The sequence below is a fragment of the Cajanus cajan genome, chromosome 8 (assembly GCF_000230855.2).
Source record: "Cajanus cajan strain Asha chromosome 8, NIPB_CcT2T_4, whole genome shotgun sequence".
NCBI lineage: Eukaryota > Viridiplantae > Streptophyta > Magnoliopsida > Fabales > Fabaceae > Cajanus > Cajanus cajan.
In genome coordinates this window covers 46,942,988-46,961,357 of record NC_138524.1, presented here as the reverse complement: position 1 = coordinate 46,961,357, position 18,370 = coordinate 46,942,988, and the positions used below count along the sequence as shown (strand labels likewise).

Genomic DNA, 18,370 nt, shown 5'->3' with positions numbered 1-18,370 from the left:
TTTTATTTGTATTTTAATTTTTAAATAAGTGGTACTATGACCTATAGCGCCACTTTTAAATATTTTAATTATTAACTTAATTTATTTTTTTCACTTTTTAATTGATTTTATGAATTTTATATAAATCTATATATAATATTTATCTTTTCTGTATTTTTTTTATATTTTTTGTATTTTTTTTCTCTTTTTATGTATTTTATTTTTTTAATTTACTGCTTACCCAGAACGGCCGTTCCAAAACCAGAACGGCCCGTTCCAAACTAATTTTTAATTCTTAAAGACGTGTTCTGGAACGGGCCGTTCCAAGGCCGTTCCAGATTCAAAAAAATGTTAAAATTTCTATTCTGGGGCCCGTTTTTAGCACGTTTTCATTTCAAAAAAACAACTCTATGACTTTAAGCAGAACGACCCGTTCTGCTTTCGGAACGAGCCTTTCCACTTGCAATATTTGCCCAGGCTGGACCCCAAACGCGGAAAAAAAAAATATAAAAACAACTCAGAATTCGGTTCCCCGGGAACCGAATTCTGAGAAGAAAAAAAAGAAAAAAAATATTGAAGGTCAGAATTCGGTTCTCGGGGAACCGAATTCTGACTATGAACAGTAAACCGTTCTACTCTGGTAAATAAACTTGCACAGGTGTCATTTTTGTATTTTTTCTTTTAAAAAATATTATTTATGTAAAATTTTCACAAAAGATATGTATCCCCTCATTGGGCAAAGCAAAAAAGGCTAATGATTAAGATAAAAGGCAAGGATCATTTGCCTGCAACTATAACTTTGCTTTTTCTGAACATAAACAATATTTAATTGGGCTTACAAACAAAATATAAAACTGTAGAGACTTTAACATATTTTATTATGACAGATGGAAAAATCTCATATGGAGCTCATTCTTGTATACAATATAAAGTTAGGCAAAAGAATGTCACAATCATGTAGGTACATATTCTGTGACCTGTTTAAATATTTGTATGTGTGTGCAGATTTATTCAACCTTGACTGAAAACACTGTATGAACATAATGGTGACCATCAAGCCATGTTAGGGACCCAAAATTGTATCCACCACGGGCCTCCTTGCCATAGAATGAGACTTTGTAGGTTATTCTTTGAACACCCTCAGAAAACACAAGTTTATTGGGGATGACCTCCACAACCAATCCCTCAGGTGCACGCACTTTTGCAGTGTATGTGGCATTAAGGGATCCAACATTGGTAACTGTTCTCGTGATTACTTTTGCTTTCTGTTGTCTTTTGAGAGTACTTATGGATATTGATGGGTAATTGATGGTTGGTATAAGGTCTTCAGAAGAGTTCTTTGGGCAATTGTAGTTAGCCTTGGACATTGATCTTATGTTTTTCTGTGAATAGCCAAAGTAACAAAGGAATGTGAGATAGTCTTCCACATCTGTTTCAAAGACTAAGCCAGGGTTGAGAGCTCTGAGTGGATTAATTTCCCCAGCTCCCATTTCATGCAGGTTGGCAAAGAAGTTTGAGCTGTTAGTAACAGGCTTCCTCAAGTTGTTGTAGTTTGTAGCTGAAGAATGGAAGAGGAATAGAGTACCATAAGTATCATTTATCTCCTTCAATTACAAATATCCTTAAGGGTCTTGCCACTAGTTAAGAAATCAATATGCAAAAAGTTTTCATGGAAAACTGCGATAAAATTACACTGGAGAATGTGCTGTTACACATTTCAATAAAAAAATTTCTACTTTTGATTCCTTAATCAATGCCCTAAGGATACTGGTTAGCCTTTTTCCTATCTTGTTAATCGGTGTTCTAAGGACATCGGTTAAGGAATCAATATAAAAAAAAATATTCATTGAAAACTGCAATAAAATTAGATGGGAGAATGTGCAGATATTTTTCAATAAAAACGTTCTGGTTTTAATTCTTTAACTGGTGTCTAGTGCCGTGTAGCATTTTCCTATCCTTAAAAGACTAGAAAAAGGACTTTTGGTTCAGAACCTGTTGTCATCAATGCTGATTTGATCATTGAAGGACTCCAATTTTTGTGCACTGATTTAATGAATGCTGCTGCACCTGTCACATGTGGGCATGCCATAGATGTACCAGATTTTATGGCATATAAGGATGGCTTTTTCCCAATTGGAACACTTCCTGGGTCTTGACTTTTAGGAATGACAGCGGCCAGAATGCCAATTCCTGGAGCCATGATATCTGGCTGGACAACGAATTTGCCAAAATGTGTAAGAAACAATGAGTTCATTGTTCTTAAGATGCTTATGCAATCCGAGTTCATGGATGAAAAGAAAATTCCATGTAAGAACAGATAACAGAATAATACCTTGAGAATGTTTTCTGTAAGGCTTGAAGGACCTCTGGATGAGAAAGATGCAACACTTGGAGAAGGCTTATTTCTATTAATTTCTGTTGTTGGAAGAATTGTTGCAGTTGGATTCCTGTAATGGAGGCATGATAGACTGAGCATACAGCTAGCATATTATTTTTCAACTTCTACATTCAACATGAACATAACTGTGTTTAATTATTATCTGTTCACTAAAAGTAGTTAATCAGGTTTCTTGACAGAGATTAATTATTGACAAAATTGGTGAATACTTTGTACTAATAATATGGTTATCAAAAAATTATTTGTTCTTCTATGAAAGTTGTTCAGAAAACCACAACTTAACATGCATTCTACATTTGCTATCATCATTTGACTGAACGCACAATACTATCTGCCATTTTGTAACTAATCAATGAATGTGAAGGTTGTTAATGATTACTTGGTAGAGTTTATGTATTCTAGGATCTGATGCCCTTCAAGATTGCCAACCTCTGTGAAGGGAAATACACCTGCATCAAAGGGAACATCTTTGTTTTCCTCATTTATGATAATTATCCCTATGGCTCCTGCATCCTGTACAACTAGCTTCTTGATTCGCCTTGAAACAGTTGGATCATCGTTAACACAAGCAACAATGTTGCCTGCAACTTTGTTGTTATCTAGTGATCCAGGATAACAGTTCCTGCATTCCAGAGAACAATTAGCATACCTTTTTAACGTAGAATTTTCAATTCCTAACAGCTACATTTTACTACTATTAGTGATACTATAAAATATGCACAATCCCAATTTGTGTTGCTTGCATAAATGCCATTACCTACTGGTATAATGTACTAGTAATATATACAACTGGTAAGATCGATGATAAATTTCAATGCATCTCATTTGAATTGGCCTAATGCATTCTTTTTCATAAGATCTTGCAACATAAAATCACCATCAAAATTAGAAGGCATAAAATCATATGTTATTCTAGGATCAAGAGGATGACAATAATATGTTAAGAATGATCACAATTAGGTACCTAGCTTCTGATGCAGGGGTAAATTTGGCAGCTACTTGCTCTCCGTAGACAAGATTATACATCTTCGAACGAGTAAGGTTAGAAAAGTTAATGCCTGCACCCTGACAACATAAAGGGGGAAAAAATTAAGCTTTGGGGTGCATGAAAAAGAAATCATGTCAAGAAATCTGCATTCTTCTTTTGGCTAGGAAGAAGAGATCAAGAAACATACTTGGAAATATTTCCCATTTCCAAGGACAATAGTGGATTGGAAGTTCCTATCAATATTAGAAGCTGCAACTGTAAATATCCATGGTGCAGTGTTCACAACTGTGAAAGGATCAGGACCATCATTGCCAGCTGAACACACCACCATGACCCCCTTTTGTTCTGCATGAAATGCTCCAATGGCTATAGGGTCACTCAAAAAGTCTGATTGGAACAGTGAGCTAAGTCCAATAGAAATTGAGATTATATCTACTCCATCGTTTACAGCATCATCAATAGCTTTTAGTATGGTGGCACCAGAGCAACCTTCTTCTGAGCATGTTTTATAGGCTGCAATCCTAGTAGAAGGTGAACCACCTCTTGCTGTTCCTTGTGCTAAACCAAAATAACTAGCATTGTTGACATGAACACCAGCTGCTATTGATGCAGTGTGAGTTCCATGTCCAACAGAATCTCTTGGGGAACCCTTGGTTGCTTCTATATGAGTCTGGTTTCCACCTGATGTAACTTGAATATTATAGTATCTTGCACCTATCAACTTTCTGCAGTTTTATTAAGAGAATTTTAATGTAGCATTTGATCAATTTGCATAACTTTTGATACTGAGTAGTTTAGATAGCGCCTAAAAAGGATTATAAAGCGCTATCTAAACCATTTTGAAAACCAACAGTGATACATTTTTAAATTAGAGGATCAAAATAGAACAAAAAAATTTTGAGGGACTAAAACCAAACTTGAGATATTTTGGAGAGACTAAAATCATATTTTATCCAAGATTTTAAAAATAGATATGAGCATTTTTTTATTAAAAACGTTTGTGAAACAATGGATGATACCTATTGCAATTGGATTTCTTGAAATCATGACCCTCCATGCAAACTCCTTTCCATTTTGAAGGAATCTCTCCTATACCCTCGTCTCTGAAACTTGGAGACTCTGGCCATATCCCTTGATGCAGAATAGACATAGGCATAAAATAATTGAATAATATTCTAACAAAACTGTTCATATGATCAGTAATGAACATAGTTTATGATGGTCTTTTATTTTAGAGTTTCGAAATGACGGAATGTTGTTAAAATATTATGAATTCACATGGGATCTGATTACATTTTCATATTATGAAATGTTTAAGATGATTTTACTCCAATTTTAGAAGAATAATTCTACATGCACAATTACACTCGCATTACCTCACATCTACATAATTTCCACAACTAATTACGTTCGATCCACTTTTTTTTTTTGTAGACTTACACTATGATTTGGGTCACATAGTGTAAGCATATATATATATATGCACATCTCATATGTAAGAAGCTTTGTCCATTTTAGAATGCTTTGTTGTTGTTGTTTTCACTTTTATCTCTTCCATCCCTTTTAATAACTACTTAAGCCCTCAATTTCACTTGGTTTACATTTCCAGGAAAGCAAAAGTTTGTGTAGGAATCCATAGAAATAACTTTTATTTGTTTTTTTTTAATTTCAGTGTGATAGACAGAAATTATTACGACTACTACTATGTTAAGAAATTTACCATCGAAATGCTAAAGGGAAAAAAATAAAACTGATATTTTTCATTATGCCTTCGTAGATTAGGGGATACAATTTTATAGCCAATTTATTATTAAAGAATATCTTATGGGTATCATTATCATAATTTATAGAAATTAAAATAAAATAACATTGAAAGATAAATACAATGTTGTGATATTTTAACTCGATCTTATACAGTCATTTAGCCACTTTGACTTTAGGATATTCTGGACCTCCCTAGGCCCATCCTGATGCAGTTTTGTTGTACAAACTTTATTTATAAAAAAAAAAAAAAAAAAAAAAAAAAAAAAAAAAAACAGAATGAAAATAGAGATTAATTTCTATATACTGTTAATAGAAAAGTTTTTACAGTGTTAACCAAATGTTAGTTGAGATTCTTGTGTCTGTTAAAACAGTTGTTGTAAAAACAAATTTATTATGTAGTTAATCGTATAATATTTTTCTGAACTATCAATACACATACTATTTTTCTCATGAAAATACTGTAGCATTTTTTGAAAATTAAATTAAAACGGGAAATATATTTTTTAAATCAAACAATTGTATGTAATTTCGATGGATTAAAAATAAATAAATCAAATGATCCTAACTTTGGAAAGAGCAAGCTTAGAATGTTGAAAAAAAGGCCACCTCATTTTATCTCTATGTTGTTTCAACTTCACAGTAACATGAGTGTGGCTCTAAACTTAATAGGACACCAAGGGTCCTACAATTAAGCAAAACAAGCTAGGACAAATTTCCAGTAAAACTCCCTAGAGAAAGTGTGTGTCTGGATTGTGATGACAAAAAAGTAACTCTAGAAATTCCCCTTGATGCTTTTATATGCAAGTGTGGGGAACTTGGTCTGTTTTCATATAGGCCTTGTGATTTCTTTTTAAAAGGGTTGAAAACTATAGCTAGGGTATGAAGCAACCCAAGAAAAAAAAAAAGTTGCTTTTCTTCCACACTTCTACAGACTAACTTAATAATTCAATTGTGGGAGAAAGGGTACCACACTGATGTAAAGTTCCGTGTGTCTTAAGGTTTCCCAATTTCTGTTGGTTGTTTTGCAGCAAAAATTTTAAAGCAATGCTTGAAAAAGTTTTCAAAATGTATTGTTTCACTTTTAAGTTCTAAACCCTATATTTTTCTACACATAATGTCCAGAAGATGGTAGTTTCCATAATATTGTAATCTAGAGAGTTATAAAAACAAAACTTAGTTGTAATTATTGGCCTAATTGGTTTCTGTAATAGCTAATAAATGAGCCACCTCAGCATAATAAGTAAAATTACATGTCAACAACGTTTTAACATTGAATATTGTACTAGGAGGCACCCATTCGGTCAGGCAATAGGCCGAAAGGGGTGCCCGAGCCGACGAGAACACACTACCCCTTCGGCTGGAGGATGGGCCGAACACACCCTCTCGGTCAAAGGGGGTACCCCAGGACTCCCTTACCACTAGGAGAACACCCATCAAAACCTCTCGGTATTAAGCTGGGCCGAACACCTCCTCGGCCTTGACCTAGGCCGAACACCTCCTCGGCATTGACCTAAGCCGAACACCTCTTTGGCCTTGGAGGAGGCCGAACACCCTTTCGGCCTCATGCCTAGCCGAGGACTTCAACAAAGCAGATCACAAGCAACATTGCCATCAAGGACGAGTCAAACACCTCCTCGACCTTGATCTAGGCGGAACACCTCCTCGGCCTTGACCTAGGCCGAACACCTCCTCGGCCTTGACCTAAGCCGAACACCTTTTCGGCCTTGGGGGAGGCCGAACACCCTTTCGGCCTTACGCCTAGCCGAGGACTTCAACAAAGAGCAGATCACAAACAACACGTGGCAAGTTAGATACTTATTATGCGCTAATTACCATGCCAGATTAAGAGGAGATTAAGGCTAACTCAAGTGTTACCCATCTCCCAAGACTGAAGGCCCACCAGGCCCAATTGTGTCACTATAAATACACAGGTGATGTGACATAAAAAGGTACGTTATTATCCAATATAAAAGCACTTATTGCTCTATACCGAATACTCACTTGATCGTTGGAGTGCCTTTGCAGGTACCCTCCCCACCCCGTGGAGACAGTATTCGGTTGGCATCGAAGACTTAGAAGACCAAGAAGGAAGAACGACAAGAGGAGTGTTTCTAGGTAGGAACAAATATAATATATATAATAATATTTTTCTACACATAATGGCCAGCCTCACAATCACATCCAATGCTTTGAATATAAATACACACTTCTCTTCCATAATATATGATAGAATATACCAAGAAATGCCAGTGAAGGTTTCGGTTGGCATAAAGAAAGGTGGAAACTGAGTAGTTATTGTGCTTGTTTTTCCCTCTAAACAAAGAAGAAGAAAAGAAAAAAAGAAGGGTAGCAATCATAGCAGCTAGTTAGGGGCCACAATGAATTGCCATTTACAGACATTAGATGTTGATGCTGCAACTGTCAATAGGCCTCAGCCACAAGGGTACCAATGTGGTAGTGAGTAGTGACAAATCAGTCTCACGTGAGACTACCATATGTTTTGTGTCCATATCATGATACTATGCTATGGTATGGTATTCAACACTGTACAGTCACCCTTTTGTTTTGGAAAAGTATAGGTATATTAGGTCATATAATATAATCGGAAAAGAGATGAAAAGAAATTAAAAAGGTTGATGGGTATCCAAAAATGAAAGTTGGATATTTTCACAAACATAATTAGGAGATTTACCTTTGGGTAAGAAAAATGGTTAGGTAAAATTTTCTCTTAACATAAAAGTTAAATATTTTTAAATTTTGATTCGTCATTAAATTAGTTTAAATATTGATTTAAGGTTTAATGGTTTAATTGTGATTGAATTGTGATCAAATCGATATTAATAAGATAACAATAATTATTATTATTAATAAAAAATAATATTAAATAAATATGATATCATAATTTTATACACTAAAATTATAAAAAAATATTATTTATAGATTTTTAACATTTAATGTATACATAAAATTATACACTAAATGTAATATAATATTTAAGTTTAAATTTTAATAAAATATAATAATGTTCATTAATAACTAACAAGTTTACATCTAGAATAAAAAGTATCAAATTAATATAATATAAATTATAAAAAAAATATTAAAAATTATAAATTAACATAAATAATTAAATTATATTTATGAGACAAGTATAAAAAATAAGTTATTTTAATTTATAACTCTTATTAATATATATATTTTTATTAAAAATATTTTAAATTAAATTTTAAAATTTTAAAAATATTTTTTAATTTCATCGATTTGACCAGTTTAATTTTTTACCAATTTTGGTCGATTTTGGACTGGTTTTACTTTACCAATTCATCAATTCATTGCAAACCGATTTTTTGAATCAATCAATTCAATTAAAAATTGATTTTTGGTCAAATCGATTCCAACAATTAATTTGGTCCAATTTTAAAAACCATACTAGAACCACATTTCACTTTCACTCATGTTGTCCTTTGTAACTTGCATTATTATTTATGTGTTTTGATTTTCTTTTGGGCAATTCTTTTTCTCAAAATATTTTAAATTTTTTTTATAATTAATAATTGTAATAATTTCATATTTTTTAGCTACTAAATTTAATTAAATTGTTACAATCACATGATTTTGATAAAACACTCAAGTTATATTACTTTTAATAAATGTAAAATTGAACATATATTAAATTTTTATGAGGATTAAAATTAAATTTTGAGACATTTTAAAAAGTTAAAAGCATTCGTTTTTAAAAAAATTGGTAGAAATTCCTTTATTTATTTATTTCTTGTTATTCTTATCATCATTTGAATCAAACATAGAGCCAATATTATCATTCTTTAATTTCATATTACTATGTTCATATGTTACTAGTGTAAAATGAATTTTTTATGATAGATATTTTATGTCGAGGGTAACCTAAACATTATAAAAGGTGATGTGATGGAAAAATCATAAGTATGTTAAAAATTTTCTATGACGGGTGTTTTAACATAGAAAGATCTTTTTATGTCAGATATACTATTTTTATAAAGTAAATTAACTTTGATTCTTGAATAGTCAATGTCACTTTTACTTCTATTGTAACAAAAATATTCGTTTTTATCTGGAAAAGACTTGTATCAATAATTATGATTTTACGTATAGACAATCCTTCAATATATTGTTCATTCATGACAACATATTTTCTTTTTTTGATGGTAAAAAAATTTATTTTGGGAGAGATACTATTTTTCCAATCGAGTCATAGGTATCCATTCACTCTATCAATATTTGAGTAGGGTCTGGGGTATCATAAGATATTTGCTTTTTCTATTAATTCTACTTATCATATTTAAATTGTAGTGCCCATATCAACCAAGTAAAAATGAATGCAGTTATTATGTCATGAAACACATGTTCATGATCATCTATAAGAACATTATATGGACTTACAACAAGGGTTAATTGTGTCTATGATGAAAATTTTATGTAGGATATAATCTACACATCATAGAAAATGACATGGTTGCAAAATTGTAAATATGATAAAAAAAAATTTATGACAAGTGTTGTTTGACCTAACATAGAAAAAAAAATTCTATGTCAAGTGAGTCAACACTTGTCATGTTTAAATTGTATTTTAAGTTATAGTTCTCATATCAACTAAGTAATAATGAATGTAGTTATTATGTCATGAAACACATGTTCACCTTTATCTATGGGAACATTATGGACTTATAGAGGGGTAATACATATCTAAATCAATTTACTTACTTTCATTTGGCATTTTATAGTTTATTCAATGACTAATGTTTATTTATCTCTATTTTCAATTTATCAATATTTAAAAATCCAATCTCATTCACCAATAAAAAGTTAAAAGAAATCCACACTAGATAGACAATTTATTTTTTTAAGAGAATTTCTGTGAAATTAGTTTATTTAGGAATGAAGGCCTTGAGTGGTGTTGGCGATGGCGTAGAGAGTTATTTCAGTGGGAAGAAGATCTATTAAATTCTATTACAACAAAAATCAGTGAGCTAAATCTGAAGGTTGATGTAGAAGACTGTTGGAGTTGGACTGCTGATCCCAGTGGCATTTACTCTGTCAAGTCTGCATATAAGGAGATTAGAAATGATAGGATTTTTGCATCCAATAAATTTTTTTCAAAAGTATGGTCTCAGGTAGTTCCAACAAAGGTTACAGCTTTCGCTTGGAAGGTAATTCTTAACCGAGTTGCTACTAAACACAATTTTTTTATTAGAGGCATTTTGGACAGTTCTCAAGTTGAGTGCCCTCGCTGCACGGGTCACACGGAGACTAGATCACATATGTTTTTTGAGTGTCATGTATCTTATTGAGTTTGGATAGATTATTTTAACTGGTTAGGTGTTAGCACAGTTATGCATAATAATTGTGCAATGCACTTGGAACAATTCTCTAGTCTTTCTTTATGTAACTCTTGGAAAAAGGATTGTTGGATATCTATTTGGTTAGCCATCATATGGATAGTGTGGTTGGCTAGGAATGAAGTGGTCTTCTCTTCCACTCAAATATCTGTATTGGAGATGGTAGATTTTGGTTAAAATTAGAACCTGGAACTGGTTAAGGACAAGGCATAAAAATTTTAGGTATGACTTTGCTTCTTGGTCAATAAATCCAGCAGCTTGCCTCACCTAGGTAAATGAGACTACTATAGAAATCTGATTCTGCAATTTCTATCTCAAAATTGTGGGTTTGGATGTGATGGACTAGCTTAGGTTCCTAGTTTTAGAACAATATTTTTAGTGGTACATAGTACACATATCACATGTGGTATTTTTGTAATGAGTTGGAGTACCCCTTGTACTTCCTTTTATTTTTAATTATTTGGATTATAAAAAAAAAAATTATTTAGGTATGTATGAATTTGTTCACTTTAGTTTTTATTTGTAATTAATTTGCATTATATGAATGAAAGTTTAATTTGTTTATGACATTGATTCAAGTTTAACATATTTGTCCAATTTTTTTTTAATTCATTTATTTCTTGTAGGGGTGGCTTATTCTGATTTTGGTGCATTTCATGTAATAGGATTATATGATCCTAGAATATGGGTATCTCAACTTATATATTATTTGGAAGGATACAATTTATGGAGTGTTTTTTTACCTATCTGTGTAATTATAATGAAAATACAAAAATTTGAACCGGACATTATGATAAAGTACACAATGGCAGTGGTTCTAACATTGTGTATTATCAAAATGATAGTAAATTTGTTTCAACATTAATTAATTTACCATAAATTATAGATATAATGAGACATATAATATATTATATATAATTATGTTAAACTTGAACAGTCTTATATCGTATTGAACTGTTTGCGAATGATGTTTCTAATAATGTGCTTAACTGAAATAAAATGCAGTATCCAATTTTAAGTGTTAAATTAATTTTAATGAAAATTTTGAGATCATTCACTTTAATTCTTGTTTCTTTTATGAGATTCATTGACTTTAACTTTAGCAAATAAGTTCTTATAATTTTAGTTTTAGTAATTCAAAAAACAGGATTATAATATTTTTCTATAAATTTAAAAGTGAGGGAAAAAGGTGAATTGATTGAATAATGAATATAAATACTATGCGAAATGCTGGTAATAAATTTTGTGCTACATTCTATTGAACATAATTTTTCTTCAAATTTATTGAAAATATATATAAAGGAATTGTGAATTTTATCTCTTATTTAATTGATCCCACTCTTTATTTTTTTAGTTTCTAATAAATTTTAACTAATAAAATACTAACATAAGTATGTAAGTATGTTAGAGAGCACTCCATTTGGTTTCATGTTAGGCCCGTTTGTTTAAAAAAAATCTTGAAAAATAATATTTTTTAATAAAATAAGCAATTTTTAAATGTATATGTCTAAATTGTTTTTTATTTTAAAAATAGCTTTTTTAAGAAGCAGCTTTTATATATTGCTTCAAAAATTGCTTTTATTTATTTTTTAGTTTAAAAAAATATCTACGTTAATTAAAAAATGATCTAATATCATTTAATTGTACTAATTTTATTTAAAAATAAATAAACTTTTTTCTTGGACCATTTTCATTGGAACATGATACCAAGAAAAACGAATTATTAGAAATAAACCTCCATTAATCGAATGATATTTTGGAAATGATAACACTAAATAAATTAAATTTATAGAAATTTACTTATAATTAAAACCAACATTCAAGTGATTTTATTTTATTTTATTTACTTAAACTCTATAGATGAAGGAATATGTAAAGCACTCTTCTACATCATATTGAACGGTTTTTTTTTTTGTTTTGTTTTTTTAACGTTTTGTGAGGATGTAGATTTATGCTTTGTATTTAGATGTTATATTTTAAGCGGATAAAGTAATATTTATTACAAATAATGATATTAAATAATTTAGGTTCAAAACCAAATGCATTCAATTACAGATAACAATTACATCAATATACTTAATTTTATATTTATCTTAATGCATGTGAGGTTTAGGTGGGTTTGTATACTATATATCTAAAATTTATTTATTTGACTAACTTCAATGAAGTGGTGTAAGAAAAGGAGTCGAATCAAGTATTGCCACACAATGAGCCAAATGTAGTTAGAATGCACTCAATTAATGACCTATAAGGATAAAGAAGGTAATAATTTTGCTTTGGATATAACCTTATCTTTATCATAAAAGTTGCATTTATTTTTGTTTCTTTTAAGTAAGACAATGTAGTGAATATTTTATTAAGAGTTAATTACTTATATATATTGTTAGTGTAAAGTTTTTTTACACTGACAACCAATTATATCTTTTAATTGTGTCATGTCACTGTTAAAAATAAATATGTTTATAGTGATATGACACAATTAAAAGATATAATTAGTTGTTGGTGTAAAAATACTTTACACTGATAGTGTATAGATAATTAACGCTCTTATTAATGGTAGGCAAAATTATTAGCTAAAAGCAAATTTTGAAGATGTGTTGATCTAAAACTAATATTTAATAAACCACATATGATGTAGGTTCTACTATGCTGACTTTTGTGCAAAATTTAATTATTAAATTTATTTTTACCAGAAAAATATTAACCTACATTAAAGACGTGTAGCTTCTCTTGAATACTTTATCTTTTGTTAATGTAAAGTGCAATAGTAATTAATATTGGAAGTAAAATTAAAATTAAATTATTTTGTAAGTCTCTAAATTATTTAATTTTTTAAATAAGTTTATATATTTGAAAAATGTAGTTTGATCATTAATTTTTTAATTCATTTTTAATCAAAACTCCTGGTCATATTTTTATTAGAATTTCATTAAATAGTCAAAAGAAAAAGGTAAAATGATTATTTTTTCTTATCATGGTGTATTTGATGGGGTTATTTTGTCCATATTTATTTGAGGGGATAGATTATTTTACACAAAACTTCACAGTAATAAAATATTGTCTACTTTGAACTTAAGCCTTCATGATTTTTATTTTTGATCATCTAAAAAGTTTCTCAAATCATTAGAGTATATGTGTATTTTATAAGTTATTATTTCTTCTTATATTTTACCAATATGAAATTTTGTTTATATCACAACAATATCTAATGATAAATTTCACTCATAATACTATAATTGCAAAAAAAAATCATAAACCCTAAAAATTAAACACAAAATTTCTTATTAAATAAATTATCTTGGCATGATATAAGTAAGTGTAAAGTGTCTGAATATTGTATTAAAGAATTGCATCCCTTACCTGTGTCTATGAGAGCCACAATGATATCAGTTGAGGAGTGATGGAGTGTGGGAGTGGCATTGGCATTGGTATGAGTCTTCATTCCCAAATCTGTTTCTAAGAAATCCCATGATCGAGTTGTGTGTAACTCAACCACTGGATCTCGGAACACTGACACCACACCATCCTGCCCTGTTCCAATTCACGTACCAATTATAAGGGGACAATATTAAATATATTTTTAAGTCTGTTAAATTTTGAATTTTTTACTGAAATAAAATTTTTTTAATTTTTTTTTTACCAAAAGCACATGTACCACTTTATTTACCCAAAAATAGCACATTTCACTGTTCACGTTCAAAATTCGGTTCCCATTCTGAACTACAATTTTTTTTTTGCTCAGAATTTGGTTCCCCGAATTCTGAGTAGTGCTAAATTTTTTTTTTCTTTTTGTTTGTAGTTCGGGTTGCAGGTTAATGTTGCAACTGGAACGGCCCGTTCTCCAAGCAGAACGGGCCGTTCTGCTTGCACGCATAGTCTGTTATTTTTGAAACTGGAACGTCCAAGCAGAACAACCCGTTTTGCTCTATTCGTCATGTGTGTATTTTTTTTGCATCCAAAACGGCCCGTTTCGGATCCAGTTTTACACCATGCTCAGCTCCAAAAATGCAAAAAAAAAAAAAAAAACAATTTTAACAGCTCAGAATTCGGTTTCCCGAGAACCGAATTCTGAGATTGTACAGTGAAAGGTGCTATTTGGGTAAATAAAGTGGTACAGATGCCTTTTTGGAAAAAAAATTTATAAAAATTTTATTTTAGTAAAAAATTCGTTAAATTTTACACAAATTTATTTTTATTATTTTTAATCTCATAATTTTTAAAAATATTGTTTTAATTTCTTAAATCACTAATAATATATCTCAAAGTGACAAATTGAAACATCTATTAAGTGAGTGAATTTTTAAAGAGATATTTTAGCAATTTGAAATCTTTAAGATATTATTTAGATTTACAGATTTTTATTTGTTTTGATAGCTTTTAGGGATCTGTTTCCTAATTTTTTAATTAAAAAAATTATATGATTCAAATTTTCTATCACAATTCTGCTCTATATATAGAATGAAGAAATAAAATAGGTATGTTCCGTTTAAGATTCTTGGATGTGAGGATAATCTTAGTGTGAAAAGGAATTTTTCCCATCAGTATCAACTGTGTTTAATGTAATATTTTCACTAAGAGACACCTATTTATAAATTTTATGCTACATAGTTATATTATTTTTAATATGATTATTTTAAAATTTATTATATATGATTATTTTAAATATATAATTATATTATAAAATTTGGTTAAAAATTAAAATATATTCTATATATTTTTAATGTTTTTATGATATAATAGGATGACGTTCATAAATGGTTTTATAATGAAAATAATGATATCAGATAAATCATAATATATATATATATATATATATATATTAAAAATTATGATTTAATAACTATTTAAATATAATATTAAAAATCCAATCCTCGCCAATAATGTTCTGGATCCGTTCCTGATAGGATAAGTCACTTGAGTGTGTATAAATATCTTTAGAAAATTAAATTAAAGTGTATAAAATAAAAAAAGTTGAAAATTCTGAACATTATCACGTAAAATTTTATAGCTAAATTTTACTTTCGTACTCCGATAATATTAAATCTGTATTTTTTTCTCAACTTAAAAAATTTTAATTTTAATTTTAATTTTTAATTTTATAAAATCTGTAATTTTATCTTTTTTACTGCATGTACATTCATTAATCATTAAAATAAAAATTAGTCTAAATATTATAAAATAATAATTATCATGTTATCTATTTAATTTTGTATTATAATTAACATTACAATTTTTAAATGTTCAATGAAGGGGCAAAATTTATGAATTTTATAAAATTGTAGGATTAAACTTGGGAAAATAAAAACAAAAGAACTAAAATTGTAGATTTGAGATATTATAGAGAATCAAAAGTACAATTTAAATAATTTTATATTATTATCTAATTATAAATTACTTTTATATAATAAATTTATTATTTTTTATTATTACTTTAAATTTTATATTAACAATAACTTTTAATTGATTGATAATATAATATTTTAATAATAATAGTATATAATCATTAATCTTTGGGTTAAACATCATTTTTGTTTTTATAATTCTGTAAAAATTCATTTATAATCTCCAACTTTTAAATGCCAACTTTTGATTTTATCTTTTTAAGTGTGTCAAAGTTAATCTCATTACTAACGTCTAACTCTAATAAATCAATTTAATGATGACGTCTAATTATTAGATGTGTTTAAAATTGAATTAACCCAAACAAAATATTATAAACTAATCTCTAAAAAATTAAAAACCGGTGAAAATCACAAATTAGCAATTAAAAACCGGTGAAAAGTAAATATATGCACTAATATTATAAAAAAAAAAAATTATCATGATTAATCGAAATCCTATTTTTATATTAAAATATTTTTAATCTATGAACCCCTTGCTGTGAAACATAAGCATCAAACAGTGGTTGTCTTTGAAAAAATATCATAGGTTTTTTTTTTTTAACAAAGTAGCATATATAAAAAATTGTATGAAGTAAATTAAATTATTTTTATGAACAGAGAACCGTAAGATCTGATAATATCGCCACTTTATCCAATCATTGACAAAGATTGTTTGTTATAATTTTATTTTTTTACAAAAGTTATACACAATGTTTATTGAAACTTTTTTTTTTTTTCTTCAATCACTTTATTGAAATTTTTATGTTACTCATATTAGCTTTATTATGGGTCGAAATAATTTGTTTTTTTTTTCATATGATATACATTACATTATTTATTTTCTTTATTACTTTTTTTCATAATGAATTTAAATTTTCTGCGAAGATATATTCAGATTCGGTGACAGATAAATTTTTTGGCGGTCAAATAGTATTATATTTAGATTTATTTACACTTCTCATTTAAATTTAAAGAACTAGTATCAAATAAACTAAATTTTATATTTGCAATTAATTAATTATTACAACAATAGATACATTTAATCAGTAGCTGCATAAATAATTTTAGACCGGATATCACTCATAAATTATTTCAAAATATTAGTTTTAAGATAATTATTATAAAAATTAATAAACTTATATATAATAATTTATTATTAAATAATGATAATAAAATAATATTTATACTAAAGGTGAATCTTAATTAAATTATTAAAAAAAATTCTGACTGCTAAAATCAATAGAAAAATGAATTGATAACAAATAGTATATTAAAATTTGACGAACATATCACCAATATGATATTTTATTCACAAAGAGGATAAAAAATCCATGTGGAAATTGAAAGTACAAAACCACACACTGCACACAATCACCCTGTCCCACAAGAGAGATCACACTCACTAAAGTTCAGATCTCAATTTTGGAACCATAAATATAATTGTTGTTTTTACATTTTTTAATTAATTTTATCTCATAAATATACATTTTTTTTTTATTCTCCACCTGTCTTTTGCATCATTGAGTGTACTTAGGTTGGTGAACAAAATTATTGGTGCACAGTTATAACAGATACTAAAAACACAAAATTCACTTCCAGCCACATAATAACTATAGTGATTGCAGACAGACTTTGCTTTAAGCAAAAAAAAAAATTCATATCCTCTTTTATCCAGTTGAATAATGACCATAAAAAATAAAGTAAAATTGACAATGTTTTCCCAACAAAAGAGTAGAAATTAAAAGTCAAAGAATCATGCAAGTTAAGAATTTGCAGCAGACAAAAGGGAAAAAGGACAAGATCAAAATACCAGACAGTGCAGAAGCTTCTCTCTCTGTAAGCATGGCAGAGAATCCACTAAAGGCATGATTGAAATGGTGGATTAGAGCTATCCTCTCACTTTCTTCTCTGAGAAAATGGAAAAGAAAAGAGAAACATGTTCATTCCATAATAAGTTCAATTGAATTTGATTTCAGTGGTCATTATGGTTATAGATATAAGTGAGATTTGAACTTATAATAAGCTAGATAATGAAGTAATGAACCTTGGGATGATTGAGGACAATAGCTGCAGATGATCTGATTCTGGTATTTGGCCTTCTACTTCCACCCCAACGTTTTTTGGTGATGGATTTCCCATATAAACAACATAAGGCTGCAGAGAATGAGAGAAACTTGGGTGAATCTTGCACAAACAAAATTGAACATAATAAGCTAGAGCGGAAATGTGTGTATCTATGTATATAAACCTTGGGAATTTGATCTGAAATTGCTGTAGTGCTGATAAGAAGAGAAGCTACAAAGAGGAAATGAAGGAATCGGAGAAGCCCCATAATTGAAGAGAATGACATAAAGTGGTGTTAATGAAAAGAACTGCTCATGCAATCATCCATTTTATAGGGTAGGAGTGAGTATTTGCTTAATTATAGGAAGCTTGAAGCATATGAGAGAATCTTTCAGTTCTTCTAACACTACTAGAATAAGTT

At 29.2% G+C, this 18,370-nt stretch overlaps 1 protein-coding gene across 1 annotated transcript; it reads right to left on the bottom strand.

Annotated features, from left to right (window-relative positions):
• Positions 1-828: 828 nt before the first annotated feature.
• On the bottom strand, positions 829-18,370 carry LOC109789036 (CO(2)-response secreted protease). The gene is made up of 11 exons (XM_020347903.3): positions 18,134-18,370; positions 17,930-18,039; positions 17,696-17,793; positions 13,865-14,035; positions 4,385-4,496; positions 3,553-4,090; positions 3,342-3,442; positions 2,757-2,999; positions 2,312-2,426; positions 1,972-2,188; positions 829-1,537 (listed from the first exon to the last, which is right to left on the bottom strand). The coding sequence occupies exons 1-11, from the start codon at positions 18,233-18,235 to the stop codon at positions 987-989; spliced, it is 2,358 nt and encodes a 785-aa protein (XP_020203492.2). The 5' UTR covers positions 18,236-18,370; the 3' UTR covers positions 829-986.